The sequence below is a fragment of the Stenella coeruleoalba genome (genome assembly GCF_951394435.1).
Source record: "Stenella coeruleoalba genome assembly, chromosome: 2".
NCBI lineage: Eukaryota > Metazoa > Chordata > Mammalia > Artiodactyla > Delphinidae > Stenella > Stenella coeruleoalba.
The window spans coordinates 170,115,224-170,134,780 of record NC_137147.1 but is presented as its reverse complement, the minus strand read 5'-3'; the positions used below and the strand labels follow the sequence as shown (position 1 = coordinate 170,134,780).

Here is a 19,557-nt window from a genome sequence, read left to right as displayed (position 1 = left end):
GAGATTTGTTAGTTGTCTGAGCAGACAGCACAGTGTGAGGACGGGGGCTCTGGGCTCAGAAAGGTGTGTTCGCAGTCCCTGATTTCCCGACCCATCAACTCTGCTTTCAGCACATTATTTCTTTAAGCCTCATTTTCCTCCTCTATAAAATAGGGATTGCAAATGTACCTATTTCTTTTCTTTTTGTAAAATTGAAGTATAGTTGGTTTACATGCTACATAGATTACATATAGTTGGTTTATTATATTAGTTTCAGGTGTACAACATAGTGATTCAATATTTTTATAGATTATACTCCCTTTAAAGTTATTACAAAACAATGGCTATATTTCCCTGTGCTGTGCAGTATGTCCTTGTTGCTTGTTTGTTTTATGCCTAGTAGTTTATACCTCTTACTCCCCTGCCCCTGTCTTGCCCCTCCCTTCTTCCCTCTCCCTGGTAACCACTGGTTTGTTCTCTATATCTGTGAGTCTGTTTGCTTTGTTATATTCATTCGTTTGTTTTATTTTTAAAATTCCACATGTAAATGATAACAGAGTATTCGTCTTTCTGTGTCTGACTTATTTCACTAAGCATAATAACCTCTAGGTTCAACCACATTGTTGCAAATGGCAGAATTTCATTCTGTTTCTGGCTGAGTAATATTCCATTGTGTATAAACACCACATCTTCTTTATCCATTCATCCATCAATGGGCATTTAGGTTGCTTCCATGTCTTGGCTGTTGTGACTAATGCTGCTATGTACATTGAGATGCATGTATCTTTTCAAAGTAGTGACAAACATACTTATTTCAAGTGAGGCTTAAATGCATGTTAAGTGCTTAGCGCACTGGCTGTGCATAATAAGTGCTCCATATTGTTATTTTTACTGGGGCGAGAGGAACAGAGTCCTAGGCTGTTTGAATGAGTGCCACACGACACGCAAACAGGAAAAAAGCAAGAGAAAAAGGTACGTTTGTAGGTTTATATCAAGTCTTTATGAAATGGGCCAAACGCACTTTTATATGATGGACTTGTAAAAACTACAATTCCATGTTTTAAATTTTTGAAATACAAGAGAAACGGAAGAGTGTGAGTAACCCATATTTATAATTTCAAGCATCATAGTAAAAGGCACACCTGAGTGTCCCCCACTCAGCTTAAGAAATGGTGCATTTCAATGACCTTGAACCCCCGTGTGCTCCTCTTCAAACACATCCACCCCCTTGATCCCCCAAGAGGCAACCAATTTCTTAAATTTGGGGTCAATAATTCTCTCACTTTTCTTTATAGTTTTATATGTATGTGCTAAACAACATATTGCTTTGCTTTGCGTATTTTTGAACATTATATAAATAGAATTCACACATCTGTTTTCTTCTGAACTTGACTTTGCTCAGCATTATGCTGGTTGAGATTCTTCTCTGTTGATGTCTGTAGCTACAGTTCATCCATTTTCACTGATGCAAGATTCTGTTTTATGAATATACCACAAATTTATGTATCCATTCTCTTAACAACCGGACAGTTGGTTTGTTTCCAGCTGTTGAGATGTTATAAACAATGCTTCCTGGTGCACAGAGACAAGAGAGTGTCTTAGGTATATACCTAGTTTTATACCTAGAATTGTCACATTATAGGGTACGCTCACCTTCTTTGCTGGGTGATGCTAATTTGTTTTCCAATGTGTTGCACCAGTTTTGAGGGACTTAAATGATGGGTAGGTTCAAATACTTGAAAATGTTTCAAATTACTGCACCAGTAGGTACGGACCAGAAGAAAGAGAAAAGGAAAGTGATGCAAATGCTCACCTCTGTCCGGGCCTCGACATCACACGCAGTTGCAGCAACGGTGAGAGCGGCTTTGCTCTGCACGACAGTGTTGGCAGAGTGCAGCGGGCTGAGCAGGGCATGCATGACGTCATGGCTCTGGATGCTCAGACGCAGAGACTCCTGCATGGCCATGTTCGTCAGCACCGTGGCGGCGTTGGCTATGGCTCCATCTCGTTTGCTGGACAGGGCGTTGATTAATGCATCGATACCATCACCTTCGGCAGCAGCGCTGGGTCAGTGAAGGAGAAATGAATGCCGTTCACCCCTGTTCAGTAAATGATGTTTGGAGCATACAACTAAGCTTATAAAACAAGCGAGTGCCTAAAGACAATTTCAGAAAGAAATTAATTTATCTGGGCGATGAACCCGGAATTGAGGCTCTGGGGATTTAAATGGAGTCTGGGGGGTTATGAATGAATATAAATAATCCTTTTCCTATGTCTGCAGCTTTGGGTTATAGGAAAATGCATGACTGCTTCTTAGAAACCCTACTACAGCTATTCATCTTTTAACTCAGTGATACTTACAAGACCAGGAAATTCTATTCAAAGAAAGTCTATTAAAATATTCCTAACCAGTAAGAAAACAAAGGTTTAAATGGGAGGAATGAGTGAGCATGGGAATTAAAAATTTTTCAGCTCATCTTCCCTCTTTTTAAGTGAGGCTGTTAACTGTAGGCAGACGTTAACACGTTTGAAGGCAGCAAATCATTTTGGGGGTGGATGTTGCTTTTACAAATTAAATATCAAGATAAAAGTCATGATATTGACAAGAATAATTTTAGTAATGTAGGCATATTCAATTGTTAAATTTCCTATTTCTAGTATAAAAACGTTTTCCCACAATTAGAAATCCTAAACCTCCTTTTAAAAACACTGTACTTTCTATAGTCCTTGCTTTGTAATCACTCAAAAAGCTCGTAAAATAGTAAAAATTTTAAAAAAAGATCATTTTAAAGAGTGGAAGTTGATTTAATTATGTTCTTTAATGTTTGGAATTGCTTCAAATAAGAGATGTTTCAAGCAGTAAGATATATAGAACATCCTGGTTTTAAAGGAAACCCCAAATTATGTTAAAAATCCATCTAAATCATCATAGAAATAGAGTTAATCAAGACAATAAAAATACATTTGAGTCTTCAATAATACGAACATCTTTTTCTAGTTTATATTTGCCACTTTTAAAAAAATTTAGGATCACAGTAGTAACCAACACTGAAAAAAAGAAGTGAGGCTATGTAGTTTAGCCCATCACTCTGTATTCTGATGAGTTCAGTTTGGTTCTGTCACTTGAATTTGCTGGTTGTGAAGGAGAACTGACAGTGTCAAGAACAGAAGGTATCACAATTATTCATCAGAGAGCAGAATACACACACAACCTCAATAAGGAGACTGCTAGCTTTAGGTGAAAGGAAGCTGTGAATCAGGCACAAACCAGCTCTGAAGGAGACTGAACAGCAGCCACTGGGCAGGAACGGAATGACTAGAGGCAACATCTCTGGAGAACGAAGGGCTCCTTCGTGTTGACCTTGAACGCACCTCCTACCCCCGGTTTATATAAATCCATCCAGAAAACACACCCTACTGATTGATACCAAGTTAAAGTCAGCACTCAGTTCCGTGTTTCCCCTCCTGCAGTTCCTGGTGTCTGTTTAACCCTCTGTGGCATCTCCTAGTCTTTCTCTGGGATGGTGTCCCTTAAAACTAAAATTTGGTTAGATGACATATGACCAAAATTTGGGAGGAAGCCCAAGAAAAATATTGAGAGGAAGGAAGGCCCTGCATCTCACTATGGCAGCCTGAGGAACAGCATTTAATTTCCTTTCCTAGAGGATAAAATAAACACTCTTAAGATAATCTCACATTTACGTCTCTCTCCTATTATTAACTGACACGGTGGTCATTTGATTTTATGAATAAGGGAAAATTTGAAGGCTCTAATATATTAGTTCACCAGGAACTTCTCATACTCAACACTGAATTAAAAAAAAATGCCAGGAAGAATTTTTAATTATGCATATATTCTAATTAATTAACATAAGCTTAAACCTTCTCAAAAAAAATGTTTCCTTTGAATTATTTTTCATGCACTTGATGCAATCAGTTCCTTAAATCAAATACTCTATGTTTTTTTAATCATTATAAACACACCTTGGCTAAAATGCACGATTCCTTTGTCACTTAGTGGTTTTTATCTTTGACAATGTTCATTTTTTAACACATCTTGGAGAGTAAAGAAAAAGCACACAATGGAGGTATTTCAACGGCATCCATGATAGAAGCCAGAAATGCTTTAGGTAAATGCATACTAGTAAATTCTGAAAGGCTTTATCTTTTGTGTGTATCAGGGAGTTTAGGGAAAATTTAAGTAAGTATGCAGGATCATACTCCATAGTTTTAGTTTCTCTAGTTTATGTAAAAATGAACAAACAAACCTGGGTCATGGAGACACAGGGATTTTCATCAAGTGTGTCTCTGCTCTCAGCCTTTCTGCTTGGATTTTGCTTCTCCCTTTCTCCTGTACGAAGGCATGTCTGGCCCTGGTTCATTTATACTCTACCTTCTGCTTTTTCTTTGCTTTTTATGGAGGCAGTAAAGGGAAGTACATAAAAACCTAGCTGTTTAAAAAAACCAAAGATTCTAGTACACAGTGGAATATAGCTTTTACTAAATTGAACATAACTGCCAGCACCGAAAGACAAATCACACAGGCACAGCTGGGAGAGCAACGTATATTGTATGTGCGTATCTGCCCATAATTTGCTACATGCAGCTCTAAGTGCAAAAAGCATAATTGAGATTAACTTATGATATGAAAAATCAAGCTATTAGTCTTACTTAAAAAAAAAACTAATTTCAGTCATAGAAATAGAGTGCAGAATTTGTACTTTTTAAAAAAAAAAAAGAATTGCATTAATTTTGTGCTTTCAAACCCAAGACATTCTGTCTTATTTTTCCCCAAGTCTAACATATACACAAGCTGAAGCCTATCCTATTTTTTTTTCCCTATCCTATTTTTAAGACATATTTTAGTCTCCTAGATGGTAGAGCATTATCCAAATGAATAGGAGGACAGAAGTCAAACTGCTTTGTTACAAAATCCAGAATTACAGGGCCATATATCATCACAGCAATCTGAAACTATTTTCTGATATTTACTATCATTAGTCTGCATCCGGCTGGAGTTTAATCAATTAGGAGTTTAATCAATTAAGAGTTTAAAATGTAAATTGAAACAGAAATTAACCAAACTACAAACCAAATATGGGAATGTATAAAAACATCTGTTTATGTCATTTGACATATGTAAATAGAAGTGAAGTTCGAATGTCATGTGTATCCAATCTGTTGACTATTTCTCTCTTCCATATTTCTCAGAACGCTTCCTTTTCTCCATCTCCATCTCGCCCACTGAATCCAATTCAACATCCTGTATCTTGTGGATTGATATAAGTACTCTCCTAACAGGTTTCCCCTCATCCCCTCCAATCCTTTCTCCATCTTACAGCTTAAGTGATTTCTTAAAAATAATTTTATTTCTCCCCTACTTAAAACTTCCACGGTTTGCCATTGTTCAGGATAAAGCCCCAAATTTCTCATGTGGCCTCTGAGGCCAAGCATGAGCTGACCCCACCTCCCTCACCAGCCCGTGCACCCCGCCACCTCTTCCTGTTGTCGTGTCCTAGGCCTTTCTGGCAACCTGCCATACGCCAGGCTCCGTCTCACCTCGGCGTGTGCCCACACTCTGGTCTCACTCCCAGCCGTCCCTTCCCCCGGATAATTCCCATTCATCTTGCCAAGTTTGGCACAAATGTCTCTTCCTCAAGGAAGCATTTCTTGACCCCCAAAACTAGGTTAGGTCTCTTTTTCACATGTCCTCAGAGCATTCGTTTGCTAAACGTATACATTTCCTTTTGTTTTAAAAAATGAGGTTTGGGCACAAGTGTTCACAGTCAGAGAAGAGTCACAATCTCGAAATATTATTTTACGGCGCCTGTTACGGAAAGGAATTCAGCACATAGTTTTTCATATTAAGTCCCCAAGCCCCACAGTTACAGCATGGGCACTAAGAGCACTAAGGAAAAGCTCAATTGCACAAATAGCGACTATTATGCTTCCCGGAAAGTACAGTGCTATTTCATGTCTGTGTGCCTTTGCACTCGTGCTCCCTTTGCCCCCAGATCCCTCCCGAACCTCTGCCTGAGGACCCCTCAAGGCCAGCTCACTCACCGCTTCCTGGGTGAGGTTACCCACGTCCATCACTGCCCCTCCTTATTAATCACCCCCTCCTCTGCCATGTCTACGCCTGGTGCCTACTTCTTAGGCAGCATGTGAGTCTTTTTATATCCCCAGTGCCGAGAAGATCGATATATTTTAATTGACTTGAATCAACTCAAGGGGAGTGATGAAAACCTCTGCTGGCGTCCAGAAGCGGAGAGGGAAAAGTACTTAGCTCAGTGTGAAGTTTGCAAGAAGGGGTGGGATCCAACAATATGGGGATCTCCGCTTGTATCACTTATAGCTGTTCTTAAAAGCAGTTTATTTCCTCCTCACGCCTAGGCTTCTCGGATTATATAGTGAAGTCATTTTCTTTTTAACTATTTTATTTATTTATTTATTTGGCTGCATTGGGTCTTCATTGCTGTGCGCGGGATTTCTCTAGTTGCAGCGAACAGGGGTTACTCTTCATTGCGGTGCGTGGGTTTCTCATTGTGGTGGCTTCTCTTGTTGCGGAGCACGGACTCTAGGTGCGCGGGCTTCAGTAGTTGTGGTGCACGGGCTCAGTTGCTCCGTGGCATGTGGGATCTTCCCAGACCAGGGCTGGAACCCGTGTCTCCTGCATTGGCAGGCGGATTCTTAACCACTGCACCACCAAGGAAGTCCCCCCCATGAAGTCATTTTTATATGAAGTTTAATAGATGAAATCTTGCACTTTAGACAATGTTTTTGGGATCCGTCCCTCTCATGTATCAAGGGATGTGGATATTCTTTCTCTGCAAACACAGTTTGTTTGGGTTGTGTCATCAGAGGACACGATTTGGTACCTCTCAGATTTTGATCCTTGCTGCTGTTTGGAGACTCACATTTAACTCATCTGCAAACGCTGGTTACATGAATCAAGGGTGACCTTGGGCCGCATAGAAAATCTGTTTAACAGAGCCCATATACAGGGGGATATGTGGAACCCGCTGGAACAGATGGTAATATTGGCAATCAGAACCTTGTTTGTTAACAGTGATTACAACCATTCCCACCAGCACGGCTTTTCATATGTCTCCGTGAGGTTTGTCACACCAAGGAAGACATATTGGTGGCAGACACGCTGCAAGTGGTGAAGAGAGGTGCATATGCAGCAGTGACTCAGTGTTGGCGAGTTTAATTGCAGGCTCCCGGCGAGTCTATACAGGTGCGAGGGGGGTGGGGTGCTGGCCGTTATGATAAGCAGATCTCCTGGTTATCACAGCCGGATCTGGAATGCTGTGAACAGGATTCCTGACTCTCATCCCAGCCAGTTTTTCAAAGGTAATGACCCGAGAAGTCGAGGGTGTTAAATTGATCAGTTTCTGAGTCCCAAAGAACCATCACCCCGCAGCAGCCCCACAGTTGCAGATGACTAATATATGTGCCCCCCAACTCTGGCTGAACCCCAGGATTGACAAAAGTATCCAAGAGTATTGTCTCCTTTGAAAAAAGTATTATTTAAAGATGCTTATCCATAGTAAGGGAGAGAATCACAATTAGCTGCAGGCAAAAAGCTTAAAATGAAGAGTGTAAAGTAACACTATTATTAAAGTGAAACCCAGACATAGAAACAGATGTGGGAAGTTTTGCATCCTATAGCAAAATAAGAAAAAAATGCAAAAAAAATATTTAAAAGTATGTGAAACCAAATTGTTTCCATCATATCGATGTGTCCTAGCAGGTATGATTTGGGAACTTCCAGAACATGCTTTTATGCTACAGTTGCTGTGACATCATGATTTTTCAAGAGAAAACTGCTAATTGCAAAGAGATGAGCACATGCCAACCCAGCACCTCCACAGAGAGCATGCGGGCTTTTGTTACCAATTACGAGGCAGTCAGTCAAGGTGCAGGGAAATCGAATGTAATTTTCTTACAAGTGACGTGGAATCCTTACTGACCTATCTGTTCAGTCACGATACTTCACTTCCATACATGCCACCTTCTGTTTCAAAACGCTGGAATGCCTGCCAATAATTAACTAGCTGCCATCAGGAAAGAACAACTGTCTTCATTTTACATGGCTGACTTGTCTCCTGATAAAATAGGAATAATGGTCAAGGTGTTAGAACATTCATAATAAATGGCTTCTGCAGTTACCAAATGTTTCTGTTTAGCCTGGAAAGCAGTCTATTTACATAACTGGATATGACAAGGGCCACAATCCCAAAGTAATTAGAGATATCACGTTGTTGATTTTCTTAACTAAAAAAAATAAGGACGCTGAAATCTCTAGTGTGATGGCACATAAACCCCCCTGGCCCTTGCCAGGACTACCCTCATCTCATCAGCTCTAATGTCAGAGAGACAGTCATTGACGAGCTGTGTCATTCCTGTGACCTCTTTCACAACGCTGGTGTCATGCCTGCCCCTCTCTATGACTTCGTGCTGTTTTATTTCATCTATACTGTTATCACTTCTGAAATTACCTTAAAATTACTCGTGTGTTGTCTGTCTCCCTGTCCAAACTGTAGACTTCATGAAAGCAGTGTCATGGAACCATTGTCATGATCCCTACAGCCTAGAGCAGTACCTGGCACATAAAGAACACCCAAGTAACTGTGAAATAGTTACAAAAGAAACCAAAATTCACAGATAATAACTTCCTTAGCCTCTGGGATAAAATTACAAAAGTGGTAAAGAGTGACCCCATCTAGTTCCTAGTGAAAGGTATGTTCCAGGCTCCCTGTGATCCTGGGTCAAGGGTAATCGCTTAGACACACAAAATATAATAGATAATCCAGATTCACTTTTTTTAGAGTTAAGAAAGATAATATTTAGTGAGCGTAAGACTTGCTCAAGAAGCAAGTCAGTCAACAGACACAGAATTAAAACCATGATGATCTGACTATCTTTTTTACAATTATCAGTCTCTTAAGCTTTAAAAAGTACTGTATTTTCTAGAAAAAAAAAGAACCAGAATCTATTTGGTTCACTTCATCATTCCTCAGGGAATGAGAAATAAGGGAGACCATTTTGATGTATAGCATAGTGGGAAATTCTTACTAACCATTGGATACATTTTTTCCTCTTTCACATTCTCTTATAAAGAGAATATAAGGAAGAGGAGGGAGAGAAGGGAAAACAGGGAAAGGAACCTGGAAGAAAGGAGGAAGGAGGAAGGAAGGAAAGGAGGGGATTGAAATTCAATTCTCCAAAGGTGCCTGCAGTCTGGAAGAATCCAAAAAGACCAGGAAGGCAAAGGGAAACATTTGGTTGGAAGATTTGCAGAAGCTCAAAGTCGCAGAGATAGTGAGCAAGAGGCAGAGAGAGAGAAAAGTCACGAGCTCCCTCTGGATGTACATAACTGACTGCCTCGGTGTGAAGTGTCCATCCCACCTCTGTGAACTTGAGCAAAGACGGTGCCTATATTTCCTCATCTGCAGAATGGATGTGATGATAATATTCCCTACCTCACAGGACTGCTTCAAGGATTTAGTGATACATTCCGTTTGGAGTACTTAGCCCAATGCCTGGCCACACAGGCCAGGTATCATCACCATCATCATCACTATCATCATCATTACCTTCACCATCACTATCAACATCATCATCACCGTCATCCACGCATACTCAGTGAGCCACAGGGGCAGAGATTTTCCTATATCCTCTCTCCATTTCTTGGATCATGGGAAAATAGGATCCTATATCCAAATTTGCATGTGTGTATGAAATTTTCATTTTTAGACAACTTTTCAGCTAGACGGTCAAATCTCCAACTCCTGCAGGGCTAGAGCAGAAGCAGTTTCCTCAAGCATCCCACCCAAGTCTCTTTGTTTAGGCAACAAATGAGTAATAAAGGCCATTTTCAGAGGGAAGAAAAATCAAGGAAAAGGATTAATATTGAAAAGTCAAAGACGAGTAAAAATGGAATTTATGTAGGTTTTAAGCACTGCTTCAACTTTTAAGAGAAAAATCACACAATATAAAGGTATCCAAACTGTTTGATAATTTCCTCTTAAAATCAGTAACAGTGGAAATTAAACCTGAAGGATGTAGCAGCAAATTTAAAATAAGTTTATGCAAATGTTAGTCTCTGCTCTCTAGGTAATGAAAGCAGCATAGATAAGTTTCTAAATGAACATTTCATGGGATTCACCTAGCCTCACAAAACTTGTAGCCGACAAAATTCATACTGTTTGTGAAGATCGACTAGGCATCAACTGACACAAAATGGGGGTATGGAATCAACTTGTTTTTATTGCAAAATCCAGCTTTTCATTCTATATATTCCTTCAAATCAGAGGCATCTATCAACACACAGCAGAGAAAGAATCTAGGCACTTAAGGGGGGTAGAAATGGAAAGTATCCACTCAGTAAACCTGGATGGAAATAAGGCAAGAATAATACTTAACTTGACCATGAAGATGCTTCCCATCTATTTTATCTATTAACTCAGAAGGCTTTTAAAATAATGAAGAACACTTTAAATAAAGTTCTTTGAGGTATCATACTGAATACAAAAGTTTGAAACATCCTTACTACAAAACTGAACTTTCTAAAAGGAAACTAACTCAAGTTTTCTTGCAGGATTCTCATATTGTGAGCATTCTAATTCAAAGGAGGCAGCATCTGACAACAAAGTGATATGTCCGAATTTTAAAACAAAATAATCTTTTCTGTTATATAAAGTCAAGAGCAAAAATTCAACTCTAGAGTAAGTACCTAACAACAAGATTAATTTATGTCGGTTAAGTGTATTATATTTATCCTATATGGTTATATAGCACAGCCGATATTCAGTCATCAGGACAATTAATGTGTCAAAATATTCTGAAATGACTTCACCTTAAAAAGAGACGAAGACAAGCATCTATTAACACACAGTTAGCAGTAGAATACTATCTCTTTAAAAGCACCACAATGGAATGCTTTCCAGATCACAATCTTTCAGTAATGTTTTAAAATATTATTTTAGACACATTGAAGAGTATTTCAAATTAAATTAGTATGCCTTTTCACTAAAATACAGAACAAACCTTCTATTACCTTTTTTGCCCCTCCCCCAACTTCTTCCTAAACTGCCACTAGGGGTCAGTATGAAGACACAGTTCCTCCACTGTTAGAAGGAATATGGAACTCTGAAAACATTTTCCCTGTGAAAAACCCTAACAAAGACAATAACCGCAGAACTTTAGCATTATCAAGTCCAACCCATACACCACGTCTGTAACATGAGTTTTCATTTTTCCCGAGACTGCATTTTAATGTTGTAAATCACAGTGGATTATTTCTATGGTCAATGTTTCTTTGATAAAAATAAAGTACTGTGAGCGACAAGATCACTTATTCTAAGTGAATCTGTGCATATTGGCCAAGAAGTATGATCTAGAATGGATGTTAAAGTTTATTCTCAAATGGTGATGGTACACATCTCTAGCCATCTCTAGAGATGTATCCCATCTCTTCCTGTAGAGGAATGGAGATGCGGAAGTGAATCTTGTGATGTTTTGCCAGCTTTGAGAGGTGGTTTTTTCCCTCCTTCAAAATGACCATCATCATTCACTGCACTACAGCCTCAAGTACACAGGAAAATATAGGCAATTTTAAGGAACAGCACTAGTCTATACTTAAGTCTACAGAATAAAAGGAATTAAAATATTTGTAAAAATAAATATACATGTATACTAACTTCCACTAACTCTATTTAATGGGGTGGGAATTTAAAAAAGCTTTGAAAAGTGCTTTGTATGCACACTAGAGAGATTTAACATTCCAAGAAGTCACTCAAGGTCAGGCCCTTTCCTAACAATACTGAATGGATAGGGAGTTGGGTCACTGTGAATAAATGAAGTGCTGTCTTTTCTTGAAGTTCTGTATGTGGAATATCTTTCAAAATTTTTCTCTACACATTACATGGCTTTCTTAGGCATAGTACCCCATGAATAATTCTACTAGGTATTAAAATTATTCAGTAAATGCTTTATTTCTATGTTAGTGAAGAGAAATATTAATACTGATAATACAAAATGACACGTCATCCATGTAGAATGAGGACGCTGAAAAGTTCCCAAAGCACTCAGAATGCACATCCATATAATTTAGGGGCATTCTGTCTCTTTCTGGAGTCCCCTTGGGGCATAATCCTTACTCATCTCTCTCATTTCCTTTATTGTGGTCCTGACTGTAGGTTACATGATGGCAGGATGGTCCCCAGGGAAGAGTTCTTTGTCTCTGGTATTGTGGAAGCAAGTGGTGGCCCAGCAATCAATCAAAAAAAAATTTTTTTAAGTAACCACTATATGTGCTGCCATTTAAAACTTCCTTGAGTCACTGCTGTTGTGGGAAGTCAAGAAGGGGTATTAAAAACAAAAAGTAAGGGCTTCCCTGGTGGCGCAGTGGTTGGGAGTCCGCCTGCCGATGCAGGGGACACGGGTTCGTGCCCCGGTCCGGGAGGATCCCACATGCCGCGGAGCAGCTGGGCCTGTGAGCCATGGCCGCTGAGCCTGCGCGTCCAGAGCCTGTGCTCTGCAGCGGGAGAGGCCGCAATAGTGAGAGGCCCGAGTACCGCAAAAAAAAAAAAAAAAAAAAGTAAAAAAATAAGAGGAGATAACAAGGTCTCTCAGATTTAAGGAAATCGCCCAGTTCTTTATGGAGAGAACATGAAGTAAGTATGAAGAATCAGAGTTAGTTAGTATGATCCATGTGTAGACAACAGAGACCTGATTACTTTCTATATCAAAATCACAGTTTTGACTTACTTCTCTATAGGTATTAAAATAATTGTAAATAATTATTTATTGAATGAAAGATTTAAAAAATTTTATATAGTGCTTTACAATTTCCCAAAGTTTCACACATGTGACTTCATATAAACCCATGATAACCCTTTTTTCTCCACCCCTATATTGCCCACGCTCACAAGTGGTAACCACTAGTTTGTTCTTTTTATCTGTGAGTCTGCTTTTTTTTTCTTAATATTTTTTGTATTTTTAAAAAATTTTTAATTTTATTTATTTTTTTATACAGCAGGTTCTTATTAGTCATCAATTTTATACACATCAGTGGATACATGTCAATCCCAGTCGCCCAGTTCAGCACACCACCATCCCCACCCCCCTGCGGCTTTCCCCCCTTGGTGTCCATACGTTTGTTCTCTACATCTGTGTCTCACCTTCTGCCCTGCAAACCGATTCATCTGTACCATTTTTCTAGGTTCCACATACGTGCGTTAATATACGATATTTGTTTTTCTCTTTCTGATTTACTTCCCTCTGTATGACAGTCTCTAGATTCATCCACGTCTCAATGAATGACTCAATTTCGTTCCTTTTTATGGCTAATATTCCATTGTATATATGTACCACATCTTCTTTATCCATTTGTCTGTCGATGGGCATTGAGATTGCTTCCATGACCTGGCTATTGTAAATAGTGATGCAATGAACATTGGGGTGCATGTGTCTTTCTGAATTATGGTTTTCTCTGGGTATATGCCCAGTAGTGGGATTGCTGGATCATATGGTAATTCTGTTTTTAGTTTTTTAAGGAACCTCCATACTGTTCTCCATAGTGGCTGTATCAATTTACATTCCCACCAACAGTGCAAGAGGGTTCCCTTTTCTCCATACCCTCTCCAGCATTTGTTGTTTGTAGATTTTCTGATGATGCCCATTTTAACTGGTGTGAGGTGATACCTCATTGTAGTTTTGATTTGCATTCCTCTAATAATTAGTGATGTGAGCAGCTTTTCATGTGCCTCTTGGCCATCTGTATGTCTTCTTTGGAGAAATGTCTATTTAGGTCTTCTGCCCATTTTTGGATTGGGTTGTTTGTTTCTTTAATATTGAGCTGCATGAGCTGTTTATATATTTTGGAGATTAATCCTTTCTCCATTGATTCGTTTGCAAATATTTTCTCCCATTCTGAGGGTTGTCTTTTCGTCTTGTTTATGGTTTCCTTTGCTGTGCAAAAGCTTTGAAGTTTCATTAGGTCCCATTTGTTTATTTTTGTTTTTATTTCCATTACTCTAGGAGGTTTATCAAAAAAGATCTTGCTGTGATTTATGTCAAAGGGTGTTCTTGCTATGTTTTCCTCTAAGAGTTTTATAGTATCCAGTCTTACATTTAGGTCTCGAATCCACTTTGAGTTTATTTTTGTATATGGTGTTAGGGAGTGTTCTAATTTCATTCTTTTACATGTAGCTGTCCAGTTTTGCCAGCACCACATATTGAAGAGACTGTCTTTTCTCCATTGTATATCCTTGCCTCCTTTGTCATAGATTAGTTGACCACAGGTGCGTGGGTTTATCTCTGGGCTTTCTATCTTGTTTCATTGATCTATGTTTCTGTTTTTATGCCAGTACCATATTGTCTTGATTACTGTAGCTTTGTAGTATAGTTTGAAGTCAGGGAGTCTGATTCCTCCGGCTCTGTTTTTTTCCCTCAAGACTGCTTTTGCTATTCAGGGTCTTTTTTGTCTCCATAAAATTTTAAGATTATTTGTTCTAGTTCCGTAAAAAATGCCATTAGTAATGTGATAGGGATTGCGTTGAATCTGTAGATTGCTTTGGGTAGTATAGTCATTTTCACAATATTGATTCTTCCAATCCAAGAACATGGTATATCTCTCCATCTGTTGGTATCATCTTTAACTTCTTTCATCAGTGTCTTATGGTCTTCTGCATACAGGTCTTTTGTCTTCTTAGGTAGGTTTATTCCTAGGTATTTTATTCTTTTTGTTGCAATGGTAAATGGGAGTGTTTCCTTAATTTCGCTTTCAGATTTTTCATCATTAGTATATAGAAATGCAAGAGATTTCTGTGCATTAATTTTGTATCCTGCAACTTTACCAAGTTCATTGATTAGCTCTAGTAGTTTTCTGGTGGCATTTTTAGGATTCTCTATGTATAGTATCATGTCATCTGCAAACAGTGACAGTTTTACTTCTTCTTTTCCAATTTGTATTCCTTTTATTTCTTTTTCTTCTCCGATTGCCATGGCTAGGACTTCCAAAACTATGTTGAATAATAGTGGTGAGAGTGGACATCCTTGTCTTGTTCCTGATCGTAGAGGAAATGCTTTCATTTATTCACTATTGAGAATAATGTTTGAGGTGGGTTTGTCATATATGGCCTTTATCATGTTGAGGTAGGTTCCCCCATGCCCACTTTCTGGAGAGTTTTTATCATAAATGGGTGTTGAATTTTGTCAAAAGCTTTTTCTGCATTTATTGACATGATCATATGGTTTTTATTCTTCAGTTTGTTAATATGGTGTATCACATTGATTGATTTGCGTAAATTGAAGAATCCTTGCATCCCTGGGATAAATCCCACTTGATCATGGTGTATGATCCTTTTAATGTGTCCTTGGATTCTGTTTGCTAGTATTTTGTTGAGGATTTTTGCATCTATATTCATCAGTGATATTTGTCTGTAATTTTCTTTTTTTGTTGTATCTTTGTCTGGTTTTGGTATCAGGGTGATGGTGGCCTCATAGAATGAGTTTGGGAGTGTTCCTTCCTCTGCAATTTTTTCGAAGACTTTGAGAAGGATGGGTGTTCATTCTTCTTTAAAAGTTTGATAGAATTCACCTGTGAAACCATCTGGTCCTGGACTTTTGTTTGTTGGAAGATTTTTTCTTTTTTTTTCTTTTTTTTTTTTTTTTGCGGTATGCGGGCCTCTCACTGTTGTGGCCTCTCCCGTTGCAGAGCACAGGCTCTGGACACGCAGGCTCAGCAGCCATGGCTCACGGGCCCCCAGCCGCTCCACGGCATGTGGGATCTTCCTGGACCGGGGCACAAACCAGTCCCCTGCATCGGCAGGCGGACTCTCAACCACTGCGCCACCAGGGAAGCCCTGTTGGAAGATTTTTAATCACAGTTTCAATTTCATTACTTGTGATTGGTCTGTTCATATTTTCTATTTCTTCCTGGTTCAGTCTTGGAAGGTTATACCTTTCTAAGCATTTGTCCATTTCTTCCAGGTTGTCCATTTTATTGGAATACAGTTGCTTGTAGTAGTCTCTTAGGATGCTTTGTATTTCTGCGGTGTCTGTTGTAACTTCTGCTTTTTCTTTTCTAATTTTATTGATTTAAGTCCTCTCCCTCTTTTTCTTGATGAGTCTGGCTAATGGTTTATCAATTTTATTTTTCTTCTCAAAGAACCAGCTTTTAGTTTTATTGACCTTTGTTACTGTTTTCTTTGTTTCTATTTCATTTATTTCTGCTCTGATCTTTATGATTTCTTTCCTTCTGCTAACTTTGGGTTTTGTTTGTTCTTCTTTCTCTAGGTCCTTCAGGTGTAAGGTTAGATTGTTTATTTGAGATTTTTCTTGTTTCTTGAGGTAGCCTTGTATAGCTATAAACTTCCCTCTTAGAACTGCTTTTGCTGCATCCCATAGGTTTTGGATCGTTGTGTTTTCATTGTCATTTGTCTCTAGGTATTTTTTGATTTCCTCTTTGGTTTCTTCAGTGATCTCTTGGTTATTTAGTAACGTATTGTTTAGCCTCCATGTGTTTGTGTTTTTTATGTTTTTTTCCCTGTAATTCATTTCTAATCTCATAGTGTTGTGGTCAGAAAAGATGCTTGATATGATTTCAATTTTCTTAAATTTACTGAGGCTTGATTTGTGACCCAAGATGTGATCTATCCTGGAGAATGTTCTGTGCACACTTGAGAAGAAAGTGTAATCTGCTGTTTTTGGATGGAATGTCCTATAAATATCAATTAAATCTCTGGTCTATTGTGTCATTTAAAGCTTCTGTTTCCTTGTTTTTTTCATTTTGGATGATCTGTCTGTTGGTGTAAGTGAGGTGTTGAAGTCTCCCACTATTATTGTGTTACTGTCGATTTCCTCTTTTATAGCTGTTAGCAGTTGCCTTATGTATTGAGGTGCTCCTGTGTTGGGTGCATATATATTTATAATTGCTGTATCTTCTTCTTGGATTGATCCCTTAATCATTATGTAGTGTCCTTCCTTGTCTCTTGTAACATTCTTTATTTTCAAGTCTATTTTATCTGATATGAGTATTGCTACTCCAGCTTTCTTTTGATTTCCCTTTGCATGGAATATCTTTTTCCATCCTCTCACTTTCAGTCTGTATGTGTCTCTAGGTCTGAAGTGGGTCTCTTGTAGACAGCATATATATGGGACTTGTTTTTGTATCCATTCAGCAAGCCTGTGTCTTTTGGTTGGAGTATTTAATCCATTCACATTTAAGGTAATTATAGATATGTATGTTCCTATGACCATATTCTTAATCGTTTTGGGTTTGTTTTTGTAGGTCCTTTTCTTCTCTTGTGTTTCCCACTTAGAGAAGTTCCTTTAGCATTTGTTGTAGAGCTGGTTTGGTGGTGCTGAATTCTCTTAGCTTTTGCTTGTCTGTAAAGGTTTTGATTTCTCCATGGAATCTGAATGAGATTGTTGAAGGTAGAGTAATCTTGGTTGTAGGTTCTTCCCTTTCATCACTTTAAGTATATCATGCCACTCCCTTCTGGCTTGTAGAGTTTCTGCTGAGAAATCAGCTGTTAACCTGATGGGAGTTCCCTTGTATGTTATTTGTCATTTTTCCCTTGCTGCTTTCAATAATTTTTCTGTCTTTAATTTTTGCCAATTTGTTTACTATGTGTCTTGGTGTGTTTCTCCTTGGGTTTATCCTGTATGGGACTTGCTGCGCTTCCTGGACTTGGGTGGCTGTTTCCTTTCCCATGTTAGGGAAATTTTTGACTGTAATCTCTTCAAATATTTTCTTAGGTCCTTTCTCTCTCTCTTCTCCTTCTGGGACCCCTACAATGCGAATGTTGTTGCATTTAATGTCGTCCCAGAGGTCTCTTAGGCTGCATTCATTTCTTTTCATTCTTTTTCCTTTATTCTGTTCCACAGCAGTGAATTCCACCATTCTGTCTTCCAGGTCACTTATCAGTTCTTCTGCCTCAGTTATTCTGCTATTGATTCCTTCTAGTGTAGTTTTCATTTCAGTTATTATATTGTTCATCTCTGTTTGTTTGTCCTTTAATTCTTCTAGGTCTTTGTTAAACATTTCTTGCATCTTCTCGATCTTTGCCTCCATTCTTTTTCCGAGGTCCTGGATCATCTTCACTATCATTATTCTGAATTCTTTTTCTGGAAGGTTGCCTATCTCCACTTCATTTAGTTGTTTTTCTGGGGTTTTATCCTTTTCCTTCATCTGGTACACAGCTCTGTGCCTTTTCATCTTGTCTATCTTTCTGTGACTGTGGTTTTTGTTCCACAGGCTGCAGGATTGTAGTTCTTCGTGCTTCTGCTGTCTGCCTTCTGTTGGATGAGGCTACCTAAGAGGCTTGTGTAAGTTTCCTGATGGGAGGGACTGGTGGTGGGTAGAGCTGACTGTTGCTCTGGTGGGAAGAGCTCAGTAAAACTATAATCCACTTGTCTCCTGATGGGTGGGGCTGGGTTCCCTCCCTGTTGGTTGTTTGGCCTGAGGCGACCCAACACTGGAGCCTACGTGGACACTTTGGTGGGGCTAATGACAGACTCTGGGAGGGCTCAGGGCAAGGAGTACTTACCAGAACTTCTGCTGCCAGTGTCCTTGTCTCCACAGTGAGCCACAGGCACCCCCTGCCTCTGCAGGAGTCCCTCCAACACTAGCAGGTAGGTCTGGTTCAGTCTCCTTTGGGGTCACTGCTCCTTCCCCTGGGTCCCGATACGCATACTACTTTGTGTGTGCCCTCTAAGAGTGGAGTCTCTGTTTTCCCAGGTCCTGTCGAAGTCCTGCAGTCAAATCCTACTAGGCTTCAAACTCTGATTCTCTAGTAATTCTCTTCCCGTTGCTGGACCCCCAGGTTGGGAAGCCTGATGTGGGGCTCAGAACCTTCACTCCAGTGGGTGGACTTTTGTTGTATAAGTGTTCTCCAGTTTGTGAGTTAACCATCCAGCAATTATGGGAGTTGATTTTACTGTGATTGTGCCCCTCCTACCATCTCATTGTGGCTTCTCCTTTGTCTTTGGATGTGGGGTATCTTTTGTGGTGAGTTCCAGTGTCTTCCTGTTGATGATTGTCCAGCAGCTAGTTGTGATTCTGGTGTTCTCACAAGAGGGGGTGAGAGCATGTCCTTCTACTCCGCCATCTTGGTTCCTCCCTCAATCTGCTTAACTCTGCTTCTTTTCTGTTTTATTCACTAGCCTGTTGTATTTTTTAGATTCCACATATGAGTGATATCATACAGTATTTGTCTTTCTCTCTCTGACTTATTTCACTTAGCATAATGCCCTCCAAGTCCATCCATGTTGCTGCAAATGGCAAAATTTCATTCTTTTTTATGGCTGAGTAGTATTCCATTATATATATATATATATATATATATATATATATATATATATATATATATACCACTTCTTTTTTTCTTTATTAATTTTTATTGGTGTATAGTTGCTTTACAATGTTGTGTTAGTTTCTGCTGTTCAGCAAAGTGAATCAGTTATACATATACATGTATCCACTCTTTTTTGGATTTCCTTCCCATTTAGGTCACCACAAAGCATTGAGTAGAGTTCTCTGTGCTATACAGTAGGTTCTCATTA

General features: G+C 39.1%; 2 protein-coding genes across 20 annotated transcripts in view; one reads left to right on the top strand and one right to left on the bottom strand.

The window, feature by feature from the left end:
• The window catches only part of PIP4K2A (phosphatidylinositol-5-phosphate 4-kinase type 2 alpha), a 485,936-nt gene that overhangs the window by 82,225 nt on the left and 384,154 nt on the right, over positions 1-19,557 (top strand). The window lies entirely within an intron of this gene.
• ARMC3 (armadillo repeat containing 3) overlaps positions 1-19,557 on the bottom strand; it is a 90,364-nt gene that overhangs the window by 22,890 nt on the left and 47,917 nt on the right. The window contains exon 10 of the mRNA XM_079913326.1: positions 1,793-2,042. Within this exon, the coding sequence (XP_079769452.1) occupies positions 1,793-2,042 (250 nt within the window). The remainder of the gene's footprint in view (positions 1-1,792; positions 2,043-19,557) is intronic.